The 21,771-nt window shown below is 35.6% G+C and overlaps 1 protein-coding gene across 7 annotated transcripts in view; it reads right to left on the minus strand.

The window, feature by feature from the left end:
- Positions 1 to 6: 6 nt before the first annotated feature.
- SPART (spartin) overlaps positions 7 to 21,771 on the minus strand; it is a 29,065-nt gene continuing 7,300 nt past the window's right edge. For 6 of the 7 annotated variants that reach the window (XM_031025893.2, XM_081814831.1, XM_081814830.1 and 3 more), the window contains 7 exons: positions 18,690 to 18,887; positions 16,571 to 16,747; positions 12,826 to 12,949; positions 7,937 to 8,131; positions 6,764 to 6,922; positions 6,596 to 6,686; positions 7 to 432 (listed from right to left, as the gene is read on the minus strand). In XM_031025893.2, the coding sequence (XP_030881753.2) occupies positions 165 to 432; positions 6,596 to 6,686; positions 6,764 to 6,922; positions 7,937 to 8,131; positions 12,826 to 12,949; positions 16,571 to 16,747; positions 18,690 to 18,887 (1,212 nt within the window). In that variant the 3' untranslated portion in view covers positions 7 to 164. The remainder of the gene's footprint in view (positions 433 to 6,595; positions 6,687 to 6,763; positions 6,923 to 7,936; positions 8,132 to 12,825; positions 12,950 to 16,570; positions 16,748 to 18,689; positions 18,888 to 21,771) is intronic. The other variant, XM_081814832.1, reaches the window with a different exon arrangement.

Consider the following 21,771-nt stretch of genomic DNA (forward strand, 5'->3'; position numbering starts at 1 on the left):
TTGTAAGCAGAATACATGCCATAAAGCTTATGAAACAGTCACTTCATAGGAATGAATGCATTTTTAAAACACTGGTTAATCTGTGGGGAATTCCACATTTGCCTATTTAACAAAAATACATCCACCTTGTAAGGCTTTGGTATAGGTGATTCACAGCACTTCCATCATTTCTCTTTCTTCTTTGCCTCACTCTTCTCCACTTCCTTTGTCTGCTCACCCTTCTCCCTTCTCATGTTTACATTTGCTCTTCCTTCTTGATTTCTCCCCTTATCAATTATTTTATAGTCTTCAAGGAGTGTTTGTCCTGTTTCTTTTGCAGTTTTCTTCACCATTGCTTTGATACCAATGTTGTCAATATTATAGGCAGTTACACCAACATTGATGGCAGAATCTACTGCATCATGTGTAGCTTCTCCTGCAGTATGCCCATATCTTTAAAAGATTAGAAAAAAGTGTAATGAAATTATAAATACAAATTAAGATCTTCTGATTTAGTATTAAATAAGTCCCATGTTTAGTATGTTATTCCTGAAAGCAAAATAAAAGGTTATGTTTCAATTTAATTAATAACTTAAAACACAGTAAAGAATAAAATCAAACTCTGCCAAGGCTGTATTTCTCCTTTAGCAAAGACTGTGAAAATAAACTCAGGCTAGCTGAGATTAATGTAATAAAGACTGTTTATGTTGAAGAATAAAATGTAAATTATAATAAAGATTGTTCATCAGTCATTATTTCCTTTTTTAACCCACCCCTTCTGGAAATAGAAAATTTTCAATGAAGCAACTATAGGACACAAAGAATCTATAGTCACTATAGTTTCGAGTTCTACCTTAACTAGACTTTGGTTAGGTCTTTTGTTTTACTTTTTTTTAAGGAGAGAATGGGGGTGGGATGAGAGAGGTGAGGAGCAGAAGGAGAGGGAGAGAGAGAATCTTAAGCAGGCTCCATGCCCAGGGCAGAGCCCAAGAGGGGGCTTGATCTCACGACCCTGAGTGAAATCATTACCTGAGCCAAAATCAAGAGTCAGATGCTTAACCGACTAAGCCACCCAGGCTAGGCCTTTTGAAGTATCAGAATCGGAGATTGTCTTTAAGAAAGATTCTACAACACTTTCTCCCTCACTCCACTCTGCTGCAGACTCACTGGCCTTCTTACGTTCTTTGAACCCATCAAACACACATGTGCCACCTTAAGACCTTTGTACTGGCTGGTATCCACCTAAACTATTCTCACCCCAGGTATTCACGTCTCACTGCCTCACCTTCTTCATATCAGCTAATTATTATCTTCTCACTATCTCACCTATTTCAACTGCCTTACTCCACATGCTCCACCCCACTGCCCATCAATCCATCCATAAGCTGCTCTTTCTTATTCTATAACTTACCACCTGCTACATGCTATAGAACTTATTAACTCCCATTGTTTTTGCTTTGCTTATTGTCTTGCTAGAATATAAACCCTATCAGAAAAAGGACTCTGCCATGTTCATTAATGTATCCTATGCACTGAGAACACTGCCTAACATTTAATATTTGTTGAATGAATAAAATGATTAATTCCTGCCCTATCCACCACACAGTTTCTATAGCATCAAATGTATAGCAAAGTGTTTGGGAAATTATAAAAGCACTATACAAAAGTAGTTATTATTGACAATTACCAATATGTGTTTAATACCATTTCTATAAGAAAATACAAGTAAAAGGCTTACACAAAGATACTAAAAATTATCTCACTGCTGTTTCTCTTTACCCTTTTAAAAGCACCAGGTTTTTTCTTGCTTAGCAAGCATAAACTTAAACAAAAAAAAGGCAACATTTTACAATTTTCTCCAGGACACACTGAACTTTCCTAGGTGCTTTGTGGCCTGTATCTGGACATTTTATACTAATACTGGATCTGTTCTTTGAATTCACAAGTCCTCTATCACCATTAGTCTGGCCTGGAACAGTGGACTGTGATCCTACTAGCTTGTTCATGCTTGTTTGTTTTTTTTTTCCCAATCTCAGTGCTAGAAGTGTGAATCTTATTATGTTCCTGAATGAGGATTCCATTCTGTCCTGTGCCTAATGTTAATAATTAGAACCAGAAGATGACAGAACCTACAATTTGTCAAACCGTACATCTATACCACTCTTTTTAAAAAAGATTTATTATTTATTTGAGAAAGAGAAAGCACATGTGATTCGGGGAAGGGGCAGACAGAAAGGGAGAGAGAGAATACTGAAGCAGACTCCTCACTGAGTGCAGAGCCAGACACAGGGCTCAATTCCAGGACCCCAAGATCATGACCTGAGCCAAAATCAAGGGTCAGACGCTTAACCAATTGAGCAACCCAAGCACCCCTATACCACTCTTGACTGGGGCTTTCTCACCAGTTACCAGACATCAAAACTTCTTAACTGCCGTCTGCCAGTCCCTGTTGCTTTGCAACCCCTCGGCATTCCATAGCATTTGCTGATTTTGCAGAAGACATGGAAGCTTCTGTCAATCAAGCCCCCACAAATACTATCATCAGGTGGCAATGGCTAAGGTTAAATGAGAGGAAGGGGCGGTAGCAGTTTCAGCACTGGAAGAGTGAGCCTAAGTCTTGGTTGAGCAGGTTTCTCTTAGGGCTTTTCTTTTCCAGGTCTGTGTAAAGGATCTGGAAACCATACTATGTATGAAATTGTTAAAGGAACTGGGAGTATTTAGAAGATAAGAAAAAGTACATGAAGGAGCATGATGATAATGCTTAAATACTTGTATAGTTACCATATGGAAAAGAGAAGACTGATCTTATATAGCTCCTGAATAGATGCTATATAGAACTGGTTTTGGGTAATATGACATCTGCCAAAAGAATTACCTTCAATGAATTTGAATTTGCCCCTTCACCTGGTGCAAATTTCAGGGGGAGTTTTAATTAAAATTCACTAAACAAACCAATAAAATACTGTACCTTAAAAAGGTAAATTCCTTATAGAAAAACAATTTTACTAAGTTTATTCTTCAGAAAAATGTAGAACACACTGTATCTTAGAACAAGATAAAATTTTAATGAGGGGAAAACAAAAATGGATCTAACTTACTAAATTTATAGGATTTTCCTCTAAGCAATTTATTATTTTTTTTTTTAGTTTATTTTTTTTTTAGTAATCTCTATACCCAGTGTGGGGCTCAAATATAGGACCACAAGATCAAGAGTCACACCCTCTTCTGACTGAGTCAGCCAGGCACCCCATCCTCTAAACAATTTCAAATGGGAAAAAAAAAGGAGCTTAAAGGTGAAACTGAAACTATGTAGATAAGTGATGAATTATTGCAATACTGCAATTAAATATAGCAGATTTGAAGTTATTGATTTTTATTGTTCCTGTAGGTCTCATGTTCCTAAACTTAAAATAAGACAAAAGCATTAACGTAACTGACAAAAACAGTCTTAATGAATAGTTCCTACACATTTACCTAAATATTTTAAGAATTATACAGATCCTTAGATAAACCATTAATAATCAAGGAACATAATCTGGAATCATAATCAAAACCATGAAAGGTATAAACAATGTATTTCTCTAACACAATCTGCGTTTAAATATGCCTAAATGAAAAGATAATCTTCGGTATTGGCTTGTAACACCAGAAATCAGATAAGGAAGTATATATAACACATTTGTTTTTCTCCTAGGCATAATGCATATAATTAGGCAGATTCAAAACAACTTGGGAAAATAACTTATCATAGGCAATAAGAATACAGATTTTATTATACTATCATCAGTTGGATTTGAAGAGAAAAACGCAAATGCTTACCCTATCAAATACTTTTTCGAAGTGTAAACAAATGTAATTTCATAACTATAAAAATATCAGTTTATTACATTTACATTCATAAATGTAAATTTATGTAAATAAATGAGAACTAAAATGAAATAACTAGCTCTTCCATTTCTTCAGTGACAATATCATTAAGTTATTACTGGTTTAATACTTACAGTTTCTTCTCTTAAAAGACAATTTCTACTTCTGGGCCAGACTATTCATAAGTGAGGAAACAGTTATTACAAAACCCTTTAACATCCCCACTGCCACTCACAATTTTCCAAGGTTCTAATTAAATTACTGCTAAGACCAAAGCAGCTATTTTATAGTTAGAAATACAAACCTACTTAACTAAATTCTCACCTGTTTTTTCACTCCATGAATCTTTGGAGTAAAGGATAAAGAGCACAGCAATACATACCATAATTAAAATAAATTAGCTCAGAACCGCTATTAAAATGTCCTTTTCATCATATTAAGATCTCACTAAAGACCAAAAATATAAAATCTACACCAAAACCTTGCTAGTTATGTTAATCCCAAACCTTTAATAAAGCTCTACTTAATTGTACTTAGATAAGCATTTTTTTTTTCACTAAAGTAGGAAATGGGCAAAGCCACTGGAAGCATTTACTACTTTCTAACATGACTGCCTACTTATTTCTGCTAACAAATGATACTGGTAATATAAAAATAATTCACTTTTGGCCTAAAAGGCACTTCTGACTTTTTTGGGCTCCTGCATCAAAAGAAAAAACTATTTTTCTAATTACGACTGATCCACCAAAGTAACCTCACACCCATAAAACAAAGAGTATTAGAGATCAAGGCTTTAAGTACCAAGAGGTAGTAAGCTGGAAGACTTGGTTTTTATATTTCCACCAAAAGAATTTCAGATCTATTCTGTATTTTCTTTGCCAAATCTTTTGGTCAAAATTGACATTCCAAGATGTTATGTTGCTTTGACTCAAAAGGTATGCATGCCCCAGATGGAGATCAAATCAACTCAGACTGGAAATTAATTAGTTTTTCCCAAGCCACAGGTAATTTACTATAGTGGCAGGGAATGTAAATGCATGATAGATAGTGGTTTCTAACTCTAGATACTAAACTTGCACAGATGTCTCATCAAGGACAGGGTTGGTCCAGTACTGTTCTTTCACACTGCATGATACAAAAAGACCTGACTTACATCCTAGCTCTACCACTTACTAGGGCTATAATCTTCAACAAGGTATTTAACAGCTCTATGCTTTGGCTTCCTCATTTGTAAAATGGAGATAATAGTGTTAAAAGATTTCTGCTAACAAATGATACTGATAATCTAAAAATAATTCACTTTTGGCCTAAAAGGCACTTCTGACTTTCTTGGGCTCCTGCAACAAAAGAAAAAACTATTTTTCTAATTACGAGTGATCCCCCAAAGTGGGTGGCTCAGTCGGTTAAGCATCTGACTCTTGATTTTGGCTGGGGTCATGATCTCAGGGTTGTGAGATGGAGCCCCACATTGGGCTCTGTGCTGGGCATGAAGCCTGCTGAAGATTCTCTCTCTCTCCCCCCCTCAAAAAAAGAAATACTGGGGTGCCTGGGTGGCTCAGTCGTTAAGCATCTGCCTTCGGCTCAGGTCATGATCCCAGGGTCCTGGGATCGAGTCCCACATTGGGCTCCCTGCTCAGCGGGAAGCCTGCTTCTCCCTCTCCCACTCCCCCTGCTTGTGTTCCCTCTCTCGTTGTGTATCTCTCTGTCAAATAAATAAATAAAATCTTTAAAAAATAAAAATAAAAAAAAAATACTGTTAAAGATTAAATGTATATATTGAAAAGCACTGAACACAATGTCTGATACATAAGTATGAACTCAAATGTTGTGAGTAGATAATACAAACAACTGAGAGTTGAGAATACCATTAGTATTACTTTTTGGTTTCTATTTTTTTTTTAATGTTTTATTTATTTATTCATGAGAGTCAGAGAGAGAGAGAGAGAGGCAGAGGCAGAGGGAGAAGCAGGCTCCCCACTGAGCAGGGAGCCTGATGCGGGGCTCGATCCCAGGACCCTGGGATCATGACCTGAGCCGAAGGCAGACGCTTAACCATCTGAGCCACCCAGGTGCCCTACTTTTTGGTTTCTAAATAAAAATTTAATATTAGGCTTTAAACTAATTCAAACTCGGGTCCTTCTACTAGATTTAATTTTTAGACCTAGATTCCTCTAGGACTTATAAAGAATAAAGAGCTAAAATCAGATGATCCTGTTTTAAGTCTCACCTTTAATAGTTATCAGATTAGCTTGGGCAGATCACTCATTTCTATGTTTGCCCACTTCTTAATATATGAAATAGATGACATACCATCTGTCCATTCCAGTAAGAATGAACAATGGTAGAGTCAAATAAGATGTGACAATATTTAACATTCTTTGTATACAGAAGGGGCTAATGTTAACAAGGTAAAATAGATTAATTATAATTCAAGTTTTTCCCATCAAAACTACCAGCAAACATCACCCATCAAGAACATGCAGTTAATAAGGTATTCAGAAACTACAGGCTTTTTTTTCATTAAACTTATTCTTTGCATTAATGATGAACAAATATAACCATTAGTTATATTAATATAAGGCAAAGTCACAGTAATTCTATTAATTTGCCTAAAATATTATTAAGAAAAACAGAGTAAAAAAATTTTGTTTCATCAGATGTTCAATAATGACACAATCATTTTAACTGTCCTGAATTTTTGCAAATGCTGTAAGAGATTTAGTCATTAAAATGATAAAACTCAACTTACTTGTATTTGACAGTTTGTACAGTTTCTGCTGAAACATTGTTAACAATACATCTGGCTGCACATTCCAATCCCTGCCAGACAGTTGAAAATCCTGCAAATATATTTAAAAGTAAGTAAAACTACAGCTAAACAAATGGACCTTCCTAGTCAAATTTATGGGTCTGTTACCTTGAACACTACTTGCTGCTACGACCATAGCACCATCCAAGGGAGACTTCCCATTTCTGTCTTTTCTAAGAGATTCTGGAACAAGTTTGCTTCCATGCTTCTTAACGTGTGGAGCTAGTTCCTTTCCAACACAATTTGCTACAGTGCAAACTCCGTCAACTAATATAACCATAAAAAAAGGAAACACTTAGAAAAAATTTATTCTTCCCTTGATTTTACCACTCTTACTTAGCAAAATTCTTACATGAGCATCTAAAGTTGTTTTATTGCATAACTTAGCATTTCTATATAAGGATGAGAACCACGGCTGGCTAGTTTTTAAACAAAGGCTATTATTTGGTTTAAAGATATGTTTGCAGAACCTAATGATTAAAACCTTGCCTCTTAAATATAATGTTCTTTTTGGTAATTTGCTTAAAAGAAAACCAAGACTGCTGCAATGCAAGACTTGTAGGTCCATCTTTCATGCTGTCCAGCTATGTGTACTTCTATGTTTTCTCCATACTGACAAATATTTCACTGAAATAGTAATAAAGTATTTAAGTCTATATAAAAGTAAACAAACCAAAATCTGATTCAAAGAATAATGAATACCAAAAGATAATCTTACTAAATCTAATGATAATTCATTAAGGAGTGATCTGGCCATCTTAAAATACCAAACTTTAGATCTATGATTCTCAAAGGAGAAGGAATTAGAAGCATATTACTTGGGAAGGCTGACACCAGAATCGCTGGATCAGCTTAATTCAAACAATACATACCTCCCACTTGATCCCAACTACTAAGCAGTGAGCTGTCCTTAAAAGAATGTGTCATATTCAAGGATAGCAAATACATTCAGAGCCATTCCTTTTCAAACGCACAGACACTCCCCTGACACATCAAAATAACCCTTTAACCAATGTTTCTCAAAGTAATATGCAAATAACAATCACCTAGGGATCTTGTTTCTGAATCAGTAATGTGTACCAAGTACCTGAAATATTTCTAAGGCTCTCAGATAGGCTGATGTTGCTATAGATCCCACTATGAGTAGCAAGGTGATCCTGCTTTGTCCTAATCCTTTACTCTTAAGGTTAAACCATCTAAATGAACATTTAGATTAACCTGAATTGAGAGATCGTTTTTTAATTTAACTGAAAGAAGTAAAGTCCTCCAAAGTTACTTTACCCAGGAATTGACTGACTTTCGCTGCTCCTCCTGTAGCCTGCTTCGCTATATAAAGTCCCCTGGTCACAGCTGGACTAACTTCCACTGGTTTTTCTTCTGGTTGGATCCGTTCACGGAGTTTAGAAGCACCTTTCTGGATTGCTTTGCCGGTAAATTCAGCACCTTTGACCAAACCCCAGCTCACCCAGGAAGCACCTTTTTACAGGAAAATTTAAAAGTGCACAATATTAGAGCTGATTATACCTATAAACCCTTTAATAAATCAAAAGGAAAACAACCAAGGAATTTAATGTTCAGATCCCAAACATACCATAAACTTTGAAGCCAACTTTACAATTACAATTTTCTGCCTAGAATACACTTTTTCTAAATAAGTTCATCTTTCAGTACTTAGGTCACAGATCACTCAATAACATAGTTCTGTATTACCCTATGCTGCTACTACAACTTGTAGGTATCTTCTACATGTTACTTACCACATATTACTATCATTAGGGACTAATTTTGAGTTTTGGTGCCAATAATACAGTATTTGGCTTAAGGACTCAGGTATCCTTGTTCTCGCCTTAGTCCAGGTACCACTTTTACTCTATAAAGTACTGAGGGGTTTAGACACAAATAATGCAAATTGGAAAACCAATAAATCTAGATCTCAAACACCAAGGCAGAACTCTTGCTTGCTTGCTTTAAACAAAAGGCTAAGGCAGGGGGTCCTGTTCCTCCCTCAATCCCAAACCCAAATCCCATGATCTCAGCACCTTTTAGTTTATAACATAAACCTGAATGACAAAGACAGAAGAATACTCAAAAAATACACGAGAAGATCTAAGAAGAAAACTAGAAAGCCTAGATGGTTTAGCCATTTCTCATGAGAGTAGTTCCCAGCCCTTTGCTTTGCTCAATGCTTCTTACAGCATGCATGAAAAATGAAACTGTCAAGAGAGGAAGCATGATAGCATAGACTTCTCTAGTGAAAAGGCCCTGTGCACACATAAGGAAAGGAGAAGTGGGAAGGAGATGGGAAAAGCAAGAAAAAATACCAAGTAGAATAGTTTCCCTTAAGAGGAAGAATTAAGTGTTACCCTGCTTTGGAGAGCTTATAATTTTAAATATTTCCTTTTTGGCTATACCCTGAAAAAACAAGCTTTTAAAGCTAGACAAATAAAATACCTTAGTATATTCTCCAAAGGTCTGTGGCATGGTTTTTACATAATTACCTTGGTCTATGAATGACTAGGCATCCAGTGATCATGTGAAAATCCTGTTTATTTAAAAATGCTAACAACTGGGGTACCTGGGTGGCTCAATTGTTAGGCGTCTGGTCATGATCCAGGGTCCTGGGATTGAGCCCCAAATCGGGCTCCCTGCTCAGCGACAAGCCTGCTTCTCCCTCTCCTATTCCCCCTGCCTGTGTTCCCTCTCTCGCTGTCTCTCTCTCTGTGTCAAATAAATAAATAAAGTCTTCAAAAATAAATAAATAAGTAAAAACGCTAACAATGAAAAATAAAGTGCCAAGTGGTAACTGATTAGAAATATTTTGTGGGGGGAAAAAAAAAGAAAAACTGTTGTGTTTCTCCTCCTATTTTAGTCAACATGTCCACTTCTAGCTCAAACACTACCCCCACTGTCTGACCCGTGGGGGAGGACCAGGTCTCAAACCCAGACAAATACCTTCCAGCCAGAAGTTCCCATAACAATAAAGGGATTGAAGACCTCTATTAAAAATATACATTTGGGGTTTAGAGTTAACTTACAGGTTGAAAAGATTTAAGAAGTAAAAAGGCTGAACTTGAAGAAAGACTGAGAAATCATAAATGACAATGAAACAAAGGAAAGTTTAAACAGACTATACTCCTGCAATGAAACAAACAAGAGGGAGAGAGTCCATTGATGACTTAGAATAAATGGAAATTAGATAAATGAAAAGTCATAGGACTGATAAAGAGAAATACTAGATGCAAATTATAAAGAAGCTATCACCATGACAGAGTGTGTAATAGAGACAATACATTAAAACCTAAGATATTACAATAGAAGATCAAAAAAATATTTTATTGGTAGCTATTAAGATCTTTTAAATGGCATGTTTAGTGCCAGATATAGATTTATTCTATCCATATTTGCATTATATGCATCCATTTAATGCTGAGATAGAGCAGGCAATGAATGTTTCCTGAATAAATGAGAAGTTGCCAGATGACTTAAAATGATCTCACTCAAATCTAACCCAATGGGGGGCACTCTAATCAGTCTATTATCACAGATCCTCTATCTCTTCCCAAATTAGCTTACTAAACTCTCCATCTAAAATGTTTGGCAGCTGCCTTCTTAAAAGTGTAATTCTAGCCTTCCCAAGCCAATATTCATCCCTGGCAAATTTTAAGCAGTTACTTCATGTTTTTTCACCTTTTATATCCATGAAGCACAATACTGTAGCTTTTACTGATCTTTACTGATCTTCAGACACTGGACAGGAACCAATCACAGGTTAAAGTGAATAAGCTCAACTTAGATCCCTGATTACTTATCTTTGTATAGAGCCTGCATGAGTCAGGTAGAAACAGTCTCTTGACAGATCAGATCATTTTCCCTGGAGTAAATCTTGGATATTTTCCGCCACTTTCTTTGTTACTTGTACCTTAAGTATTTGGTGAGCTAGCTGGTTTTCATTCTACCTATTAAAAAGCATGTAAAGGGGGCGCCTGGATGGCTCAGATGGAGCGTCTGCCTTCGGCTCAGGTCATGATCCCAGGGTTCTGGGATCGAGCCCCACATCGACTCCCTGCTCAGCGGGAGGCCTGCTTCTCCCTCTCCCACTCTCCCTACCTGCATTCCTTCTCTCGCTGTGTCTTTCTCTGTCAAATAAATAAATAAAATCTTTTAGAAAATAAAAAATAAAAAAAAATAAAAAGCACATAAAGAGATATGTACCCTGACTGGCAGTTAAATAATTTTAATGTAACCAACTATTAGGGCTATTGCTAGAACTGAGGAGATAAGATGAAAAGAAAAGAGTTACTAAAGTCAAGTAGTAAAGCAGGCCCCTAAGTGTTATCATAGTGTAGTTTTTGCTCATTTTCAAATGATGCACTGCTGAGAGTTTTTCTGAAACCTCTAAAGAGATCTGTCCCCAGGATTAGCTGATTCTAAGGATGTTCTACCTCTCTGAATAGAACCAGTACGTGGAATCTGTGTGGTACCTAGAAGGCCTAAGATTTAGTGGCATACAACAGTTTCCAAAGGTAGCCAAACAGTATCACCTATTCCACATGTTCTTTCAACATGACCTTGACATTCCTCCCACTGAGATGTGGGTAGGTCTGTCACATCCCCTTAAATCTGAGGTTTGTTATTTTCTTGTAATGAGTGATACTGGAAATTTCCAAGAATATGTTAGAAAGGGTATGTAGCTTCTGCCTGTTTGCTATATTATCCATGCTTGGAACCCTGAGTCACCATGTAGAAGCCCGACTAGCTTAAGGGTACTAAACTGTCAAACACAAGGAGACCATGTCTAGGCACTCTATTTGGCAGTCCTAGATTTTGAGCTCTTCCAACCCAGACACCAGATTTGTGAATGAAGGAGACTTCAGATGATTCCAGCCCTCAGCTACTGAGTCACTAGTCAGCCTCTGAGTCTTCCTAGCTGAGGTCCTGCCATCATGAAGCAGATACAAGCCATCCCTGTTGTGACCTTCTGGAATACCTGGCCCACAGTACTCCTAAGTATAAATAAATGTTTGTTGTTTTATACCAGTAAGTTTGGGATGGTTTGTTACACAGCAATAGTAAATAGAACAATCTTGAGCAGTATGAATTCAAAAAACTTAAGAAAATAACCTTTGAAATTAGTTATCTACATATGTGTGAATTTAGGCAAGTTTTTTGAATGCTGACCTAATGGTCTAGCAATCTGTAAAGTTATGGGGCAGGGTAGTAAGAGTGATTTTTCTTTAGAACGTCTTTGAAAATCCTTTTCAAGGCTCAATTTTAACTGTTAAAATTATAACTGAAAAATTTGGCTTTGTCTTTTCTTATCTCTAGCAGCTCTCTGACATGGGCAAAATATGATGTTAGTTCCTAGTTAATTAATTTTCACTTATTTTAGCTTGTTGGTTTTTCATGTTGAAGGTTTCCTCTGCTTTAGACATCTTTATTATTTTAATGGGTTTTTAGTACAATGATGGAAATCTGTACTGACAGTCTTTTAAATGACTGGTCAAGATCCCTTTATAGGGTCATGAATTTGGCTTACTAAAGAGTGACTGGCAATGTTTTCTAAAAACAAAACAGAAGGTCTAAATCTGAGAGCTATAATAGTTGAAAAGCTAAAATGTTAACCAATGAAAGTGGAAAGACATATGTCAGTAATGATCATTCTGGTTTAAAATAACTGATCTGATGCCCTTTCTAACCAGAATTAAATAGTAGGGCCTACATCCCATCCCAATAGCTAAGCTATAATCCTCAGGTCTCTTCATACCTCCATTGCAGTGTGGTTAGGAGTGCAACTTTGCTTCCAAAGATGGGAAGAGTATCTTACCATTTTTTTAGAGGAAGAGGAAGGGGGAGAAGGGGAGAAAAGAAAAGGATTAAAGGGGAATTACAAAGGGGAAAGGAAAATAATTTATGTTCAGAGAGCTATCCTGAAAGTTTGGGGATTCCTGAAGCTTTTCACTATCAATTTTCCCAAGAGTGAAACAGAAAATAGGCATGAAGAACTTATACCTATATGATAATATGTAATGTTCTAAAAGACTAGTTCCTTCTGTTTTTGTTTAAGTATTTACCAAATGATTATTTAAAACCAAAATACAAAATACTAAGTATTCTCTTATGGATTCCAAAGGTTTCACATTATAGGGAAAAGATTAACATTACTGTAATACCTGACAAAATATTTTGAGCCACTTTCTCACTCCATTCAGGTAATTCCTTTGCTTTTTCTTCTGAAACTGGCTCATAGGGTACAATGTGACTCAGATTAACTTCTTCACTTGAAGTGTCTTTAACCTAGTAAAAATGTTTCAAAATGTAAAACAATAAAAAAACTTAGATGGGGAAAAATTATAAGCATTATGTAATAAAATATTAAGTCAACAAATACTAGATATAATTAATAAAAATCTCCAGCCAACATAGTTACCAGTACATTTTATAATATAAAGCAAAATACCACAACTGCCATAAAGCTTAAAACTGTACTGATCTTAAATAAGGTACCCCTGGTAAGTAAGGTTTAAATACCAACATACCTCCAATACAGCATTTATCAAATCATATTTAAACTGATGTGACTATGAGTTCTTTCATAAACCTATCAACCCCTTGATGATAGTATGTGCATGATACTAAGATTTAAAAGATTTGTTAAATGAGTCAATCATTAAGGAAGGATGTATCCAAATAAACTGGTTTTGATAGAAATCAAGTAAAAGCAAGTAAAAATATAAAAGCACAGAAGAATCTGCTATTCCATCTAAATGGAAATGGGGACACAGATATACCTGTATTTTCCTAATTAAACAGCTGTTATAAGAACTAGGGCCAACACTTAAAATGTCAAAGCTAAATTTATTCATTCTAAGAACTTAACAGCAGGCTAACTCAGACCTCATAATACTATAAAGTTACTTGAAAATCAAACTTCCCAATAGAAACACGAAGAGAACTTCACTTAAAATAAAAAACAACACAAAAACTTCTATGGGGGGAGGGGAAGCCATTCATAATTAAAATCCAAAGACAAACTGAACATAATATTAGCAACTTGTATCTTTAATAATGAGCCAATGTCCTAATATATAAAGAGCCCCTGGAAATTGAGAAGAAAAAGACTAGCTAGTCTTTTTGTAATAAAAAATGGACAAAGGACAAGAATAGACATCACACAGGAAACAAAGTGTCCTGTATTTTTTTTTATTTGATAATAAATTCCAGGGATCTTTCAATGTTAATAAATGGAGAACCCTCTCAATTCTTTATATAGCTACCTTACTATATATAGTAATATATAGCTATATTACTAGAGCTAAATTTTTTAAAAATGGAAGTTTTAAAAAAAATGGACAAAGGACAAGAATAGACATCACACAGGAAACAAAATTCAAGGAACCCTTAAGCAGATACACAACAGCACTCATAATAAAATCAATGCAAATTAAGATATTCCAATACATCATTTCTCATCTATCAGACTGCCAAAATACAGAAAGGCTGTTCACCTACTTTGTGGACTAAGCTATGAAGAAATAGGTCTACAATGCTGGTGGGAGTGTTAAAGAGTATAGTCCTTAGGGAAGGCAACTTAACAAAATCTATCAAAATTACAAAAAAGCATTTATTTACTGATTCAGTAACCCCACTTCTAAAAATTTATCTGATGAATTACCTGCAAATGTATGAAATGGATCTACAAATCCATCCAAATGGAGCAGCTACAAAGCTACTCACTGAAGCACTGGTTTCTAACAGCAAAAGCCTAGAATCATCCAAATACTCAATAAAAGATTGGTTAAAGGAAACTATCATAAATCCATACAATGAAATACGAGGTAGCTATAAAAAGAATTGAGAGGGTTCTCCATTTATTAACATTGAAAGATCCCTGGAATTTATTATCAAATAAAAAAAAATACAGGACACTCTATGATGTTAAGTTTTGTATAAGAATGGGAGAGAAATCTGTTCTTATTTGCTTTTACCTGCCTCAAGAAACCTAGGGAAGAAACACAAGATCTTGATAAAAAGTGATTACCTACTGTGGCAGGGAAAATGGTATGGACAAAGGTGGGAAAAAAGTTTTTCAATGTATATACCTGTTTATATAATTTGATTTTTTTAGTTAACAAATTAAATTTTTTAAAAATGGAAGTTTTAAATGATGTGAAAAATTTCCAAACATATTAAGTAAAAAAGAAAGGAGCAACACAGTATGTCTCCCATGCTTCCATTTGTATTATTATGTGAATGTGTGCATATACGTGTATATTCACATACAAAATAAATGTGTATGTATATATGTTTGAATATATCTGCAAGGATAAGAATCTAGCAATAATGTATCTGGAGCAGGGAGCTAGGTGGCTGAGGGATAGGAATGGGAGGCAGACTTACTTTTCACTAAGTATCTTTTGTATCTTTTAGATTTGCTTTTTGTATATTAACTTAAAAATTTTTTAATAAATATATTTCTTGGAACCATCCTGGACTCCCAATGTCCTCCATAAAGCTGGCCTAAGACGTTCTACACAATCCACAAATAAATGTAGAATATTCAAGGGGTACTTGGGTGGCTTAGTTGGTTAAGTGTCTGCCTTCAGCTCAGGTCATGATCCCAGGGTCCTGGGGTCTAGCCCCATGTCGGGCTCCCTGCTTGGCAGGAGTCTGCTTCTCCTTCTCCCTCTGCCCCCACCCTGCTTGTGCTCTCTCTCTCTCAAATAAATACAATCTTTAAAAAAAAATTTTAAATGTAGAATATTCAAGTGGTATCAATTAATTCTTCTAAGATAATTATTGAGCACTTATAATATATACAACAACAAACAATACAAAACTGTAATTCAATACTCACACAATGCTATTTTCTTTCTTCATATATTTGCTTATATTACTACTTCTGCCTAGAATCCCCTTCAATCTGCTATATGTATGGCCAACTTTTGTTTCACCTTCAGGACTCATTTTAGTCATAATGCCCTCTCAGAAGCCTTCCTTACTGCTTCCCACACCACCATAGGCCCATACTTATTGATGAGGCTAGGCTGTACATTAGATGGTGCAATCTAGCTTACTATATAACCTATGTACCTTCATCTAATGATCACACTGGCTAGAAATGCTCTTTGCTAATCTGTCCTCCCCACTAGACAATAAATTTCTTGAGATAAGAAATTTAACTTTTCCACTATGCTCCCCATTCTTGCACTAAATACTTACTGAACTTACTACCACTCGGAGCATATCATATACTCAGGATCTAAGAAATAAAAACTACTAAACATACATTTTTTTAAGATTTATTTATTAGAGAGTGAGTGCTCAAGTGCGGGGAGGAAGGGTTGATGGAGAGGGAGAGAGAGTCCCAAGCAGACTCTGTGCTGAGTGCGAAGCCGGATGTGGAGCTCAATCCCAGGACCCCAAGATCTAGACCTGAACTGAAACCAAAAGTCAGATGTTCAACTGACTGTGCCACCAAGGCACCCCACTACTAAACATATTTTTAAAAAACTCTTTCTCTTTCCTGAGGACCATCCATAAAGAAACAGGGGACTGAATAAAAATGGTAGTGTAAGGAAAAGCATATCTAGCCCCAAGATCCTGGTGTATAAAGGAAGGTAGAGAAAAACACAACACAAAACAAAAAGATATGCATTAATGCAAGTACAAAAATCTTTCCAATACTTCAAAAAAAGCTATCCCCCAAAACACAGAATTTGTTTTAAAACAGTTTAAGTAACACTGTAAAGGAAAATATTAAAGCTGATTCTAATTATTTTTGCCAGTGATCACTTTGTGACTCTGAAAGTTGCTCTGCTTTAGTAAACAGGGATAAGATCTTACAAATAATTGAAACTGGTGAAAGGTACCATTAGAATAGGATACATACACATACCTTATTGCTTTTTTACTTACTTTACTTACTTTTTTCCCCCTTTTTCCTTTATGACGAACGTCCTTATTGTCTTGGTCCAATGAGGGACCCAACTGTCGCACATCAGTGCCACTGGCTTCCTTCAGTTGGTCAGAGGAGCATCTAGCTCTTCCAGGGATTTGGAATTCATTTTTTCCTTCTGCCCGGTTCCAGTTGGCCTAGGGGGTAGACTAAACCTTAGATCAAACCTTGGTGTTTTATCTCATCACCAAACCTCAACCTCTTGAGTTCTTTAGTTCACAGCATACTAAACCAAATTTCTAAAGATAAAGCATAAAAGATAAACTTACAGAAGTTGTTAGTGTAAGTTATCATTAAGTCAGATATAGCTACATTTCAATTTAATTAAATAACAAATGGTAAGTTTTAGGAAACGTGTAAAACTAAATGAGTTTAAAGGCAATGAACAAAACTCATGTCCAGCTTGGAAGACTGATGTTGTTTTCTGTTTGTTTTGCACTTAATACTGAAGGTATTCTGCTCACATATACTTTGCTGAATGAATACTTAAGAGTAAAAACAAGTCAAAATTATAGCTAGTAACTAACTTTTGTTTACAGTTGGGAGTTCTGGGACAACAGAGCAAACTAAAAATGATGCACAACCAAAAAGTAAACATATAAAAGTTGGTTTAATTTCTTTCCTAAAGCCCAGTAATATAGGTCCAATGAATGTAGGGGTGAAGGGAGAAACTGCTCCATGATAGGTCTGAAATAATTAAGAATGTCACTTCATTCAGCTAGTAAACAGCAAAGCTAAGACTTGAACTCTTATCCATTTGACCATGTTTCTGCCTTTGTCAATTACTCTCCATGAGCACACTGAGGCTACACACACTTCTGTAAGGGTACATGTTTTGTTACCATAGCTTAAATGTTTAGCATTGGTCATGCTAAAGTATATGTTGATCACCAGGTCATTGTCATATATGGTTCATACAACCTAAAGCTATAGAGGACTCTGATCTTTTGCTTAGCTAGTCTGCTCCTGTCACCTGTGATCTTTTCGATATAGGTATGGAATGAAAGTGTATTCTACTTCCTGAGAAAACAGGAACAGAGCTTTTAAGACTGAACTCAAAGGAAACTATTTTGTAAAACATTCCCTGATATCCTTTCTGAACTGTGTGTATACTTTTATTTCATCACTTATCATCCTGTGCCTGAGAATAGGAGCTGTTAAATAGTATCTTTATAGTCAGTCTCTTGTTCTGTCTTCCCACACATCATTTAACACACCTAGTTAAATAATGGATTCTAAATATACACTGACTGAAGTAGAGAATAAAAGAGTAAACTATCATGCTGTCAATCTCCTTCAACTTCAGAAAACTGTCAATATTCACAATCAAAAATATTCCCCCCCTCCCTTGTCCTACGTCAGGATGGGCAAGAACACCTGAAGAGCACCTCTCCTTAATACTCTATATTTTAACTCCTATGACAGATCAACACGTGGGCAGAAAAAAAACAGGCTTAGTAAGGCAAGTTCATAGGATGACAGACCATATTCTAAATTGTACTTTATTTTCTCTTTATTTAGCTTTATTTATCATGAGAAAAAAAGACAATTCCCTCAACTAAGACATGTTTCTTCCTCAAAATGCCAATCATGCCCCTAAAATGTCTAACATAACCCATCCACTAATGCCAAAATTGCCTTTACTTCACCATTTAGTCCCATTGGGCTATTTTTCCAACTGAGCAGGAAGGCTGTGGTGATAACAATTCACAGAACATTACTATTTGCCAGCACTGATACAAGATAGTTAATGTATTAACCTTTAATCTTCACCACAGCCCAATGAAGTAGATATTATTCCCATTTTATGATAAAGAAACTAAAAAGAAGATCAATAACTTGAGTAAAACAGCTATTAAGTGCAAGAGTTCAAATTCAAATCCAGGTAATTTGACCCCAGAGCCCACGATCTTAATCACTATTTACGGCCAATTTCCAGCTAGTATTTGTGAACACACAGCAAATTATATATTCTCAGTTTTCTAACTTTGATCATATTAGACCCTATTACAATTTCTTTAAAAGTGTAAGTGCTTACGTTAAAGTAGATTTCATCCTAAAGATGATCACACAAGTTACCTGAAGCCGAAGGTCAGACATCTGTCTTAATAAATCCTCAAAGAGTTCTCTATCATCTTCTGGTAATTCAGAAGACAAGACAACCCCCACAAAGCATCCTGACGCTTGTAACATGGTATCAGGAAACATGTAGGCTCCCACAGTACATTTAAGAACTGGAGATCTATCAGGAACTAGAGGATACAACCAGTCACAAACCTGAAAGGATTAGTTAGAAAAAAAAAAAAAATCAATGAATAGAACTAGGTTTTCACTGGTTTTAGAATTGTTATACCAGAAAATAAACATTTCAAAATTCTAAATGCATTTTACATGGCTTTACAGAATCATTAGCATCAACAAATCCCCACTAAAAATTAGGCATTTGCTAGTCTAATCTTTGTATATATATCACCCACAAGAACTGTCCTGAAAATGTTACTGCTCCACTAACTATACAGTCTTCAAATTAGTGGCCTTAGATAGCCCACAAATAACCAATGAGTTAGTTTTAAATAAATAACAAAGTAAATTAAGACTTTCTTTATAATTCAAATTAGACATGCTTTAGTGGAAATAAAATCAAACCATTTTCAAGTACATGTATTTACTGATTTAATCTTCACAATTCCGTGAAGTTAGATATTGTCATTTTACATATAAGAAAGAGGCACAGAGAGGTTAATTAAGTTGCTCAGAGTCTGTGAAAAAAGTGGAGCTAGAATTTAGACACAAGTAATCTGGCACCAGAGAAGCCAAACAATTCCTTTAATTAGAAACACAGCATTCACAGGGGCATTTGGGTGGCTGAGTTGGCTAAACACCTGACTTGATTTTGGCTCAGGTCATGATCTCGGGGTCATGAGATAAAACGGAGTCTGCTTTGAGATTCTCTCTCTCCTCTCCCTCTGCCCCTCCCCCACAGTACGCTCTCTTAGTAATAAAATCTTATTAAAAAAAAACAAAACCCAGCATTCACAATGCTGCTTAATTTTTTTTTTTACTAAGTCTGAAAACCTGACATGACATAGCTAGAATAGAACATTATGTTTATGGATTTACCATCTACTATTAAGTTCAATCAAAACAACACAAAGCTGCCCTGCAATATCATCAGATTGTCCATACACTAAGACTTAAGCTCACTTTCTGGAGATATAAATTCATAAGAGACTAAGTTTAAATCATAATATCCAAATGTATTCATTTCCATTGAGATTACATTCTTTGAGCAAGAAGAATATTTTTTTTTTAAGATTTTACTTATTTATTTGACAGAGAAAGACACAGCAAGAGAGGGAACACAAGCAGGGGGAGTGAGAGAGGGAGAAGCAGGCTTCCCGCTGAGCAGGGAGCCCGATGTGGGGCTCAATCCCAGAACCCTGGGATCATGACCTGAGCCGAAGGCAGACGCATAACAACTGAGCCACCCAGGCGCCCAAGAAGAATATTCTAATTGTGCTGCTCATCCAGGACACACTGTTTTCCTAGTTATTAAGAAACTTGGGAGAACAATCTATTATCAAAATATTGTTCAAATGAGTCAAAGAGCATGAAAGATTTCATATAAAAAATGGAAAATTCTGGTACACTGCCATCATCTCTGACCAACAGAATATAAACCTAAAAGGATCAGAGTATCCAAGTCTGATTCTTTCTTGGAAAATCCTTAACAAACCTTTTCAAATTCTTCTTTTATAGATTCTCTTTTTTAGTCACCTCAAATGCCACTCTCCATCTAAGTCAAACTTTAGAGAAGTCATAATAAAACTGATTACTGTGTCTTCCAAATTATGATATATTACCATGAGTGGTATATGAAATGACCTTAAGTAATATACCAGATTATTTAAATTTGAATAGTAATGTATTTCAATGTATTAGGAAAAAATACATCTGTCCCTCAATTTCACAGTTGTTACTGGTTGGGATGATAAAATTAACAAATGAGACATCTATCTATCTATCTACCTACATATTTATTTATTTAAGAGAGGGGAGGTAGGGCAGAGGGAGAGGGAGAATCTTGACCCTGAGATCATGACCTGAGCTGAAATCAAGAATTGGACACTTAACCGACTGAGCCATCCAGGAACCCAACAATGAGACATTTAAATTGAAATATTAAGAAAGTAATAATAGCAGAAGTATGAAACTGACAAAAAAAAGTTGCAAAGGCTGTACTTAAATAAAATTTGGAAAGTTTTCTTTTATTGTCATGATTTCTCTAAGACTACATTCTGGACACCTTGATTGAACTGGAGTATCTCCAAATCTTCTGAAATGAAACTTTACAGACCTTTCTCAGGGTAGATCATTACAGACTGGAAGGCTTATCCACCACAGGCTTATTTCTCCCAGATTCACTTTCAGAAAGAAACCTTATGTCTAAGTTCTAATGAACTGACTACAAATTTAATAGGTTTAAAAAGGCTATTAAACTAAAACCTAGAGAAAAATAGTTTTTAGAAACCCTAGAATTCTCTGCCTGCCTACTTAAGACCAAATGAATTTCTAATTTCATGAACACACCTACAGTGAGTTTTGCAATATAAGAAGTTATATTTTAAAAAAATTATATTTAGGGCGCCTGGGTGGCTCAGTTGGTTAAGCGACTGCCTTCAGCTCAGGTCATGATCCTGGAGTCCCGGGATCGAGTCCCGCATCGGGCTCCCTGCTCGGCAGGGAGTCTGCTTCTCCCTCTGGCCCTCCCCCTCTCATGCTCTCTCTCTCTCTCATTCTCGCTCTCAAATAAATAAATAAAATCTTAAAAAAAAAAAAAAATTATATTTAACTTCTAATACTCAGTTGATTTACTGTTTGTTTTTCAGAACAGAGACATTCAGTAAACACATGTTAACTGCCTTTTAGGTCACTGTTACAAATATCTGAATACATGCATATGAGAAACCCCTTCAAGAGACTCAAATTAAACTTTGGGTGAAATTTTACTTATTATTTACAACCAAAAATAGGAGATACTAGAAAGATTAAAAACACTTTATTTAAAGCACTCAAACAGGATAAATTTTTACTACAGAACAAGTCATTTTATTGGTTGAGCTCATGTAACCAAATAGAGTGTTTCTTTTTTTTTTTTTTT

Source organism: Leptonychotes weddellii, chromosome 3 (assembly GCF_054177405.1).
Source record: "Leptonychotes weddellii isolate Sample4059 chromosome 3, ASM5417740v2, whole genome shotgun sequence".
Lineage (NCBI taxonomy): Eukaryota > Metazoa > Chordata > Mammalia > Carnivora > Phocidae > Leptonychotes > Leptonychotes weddellii.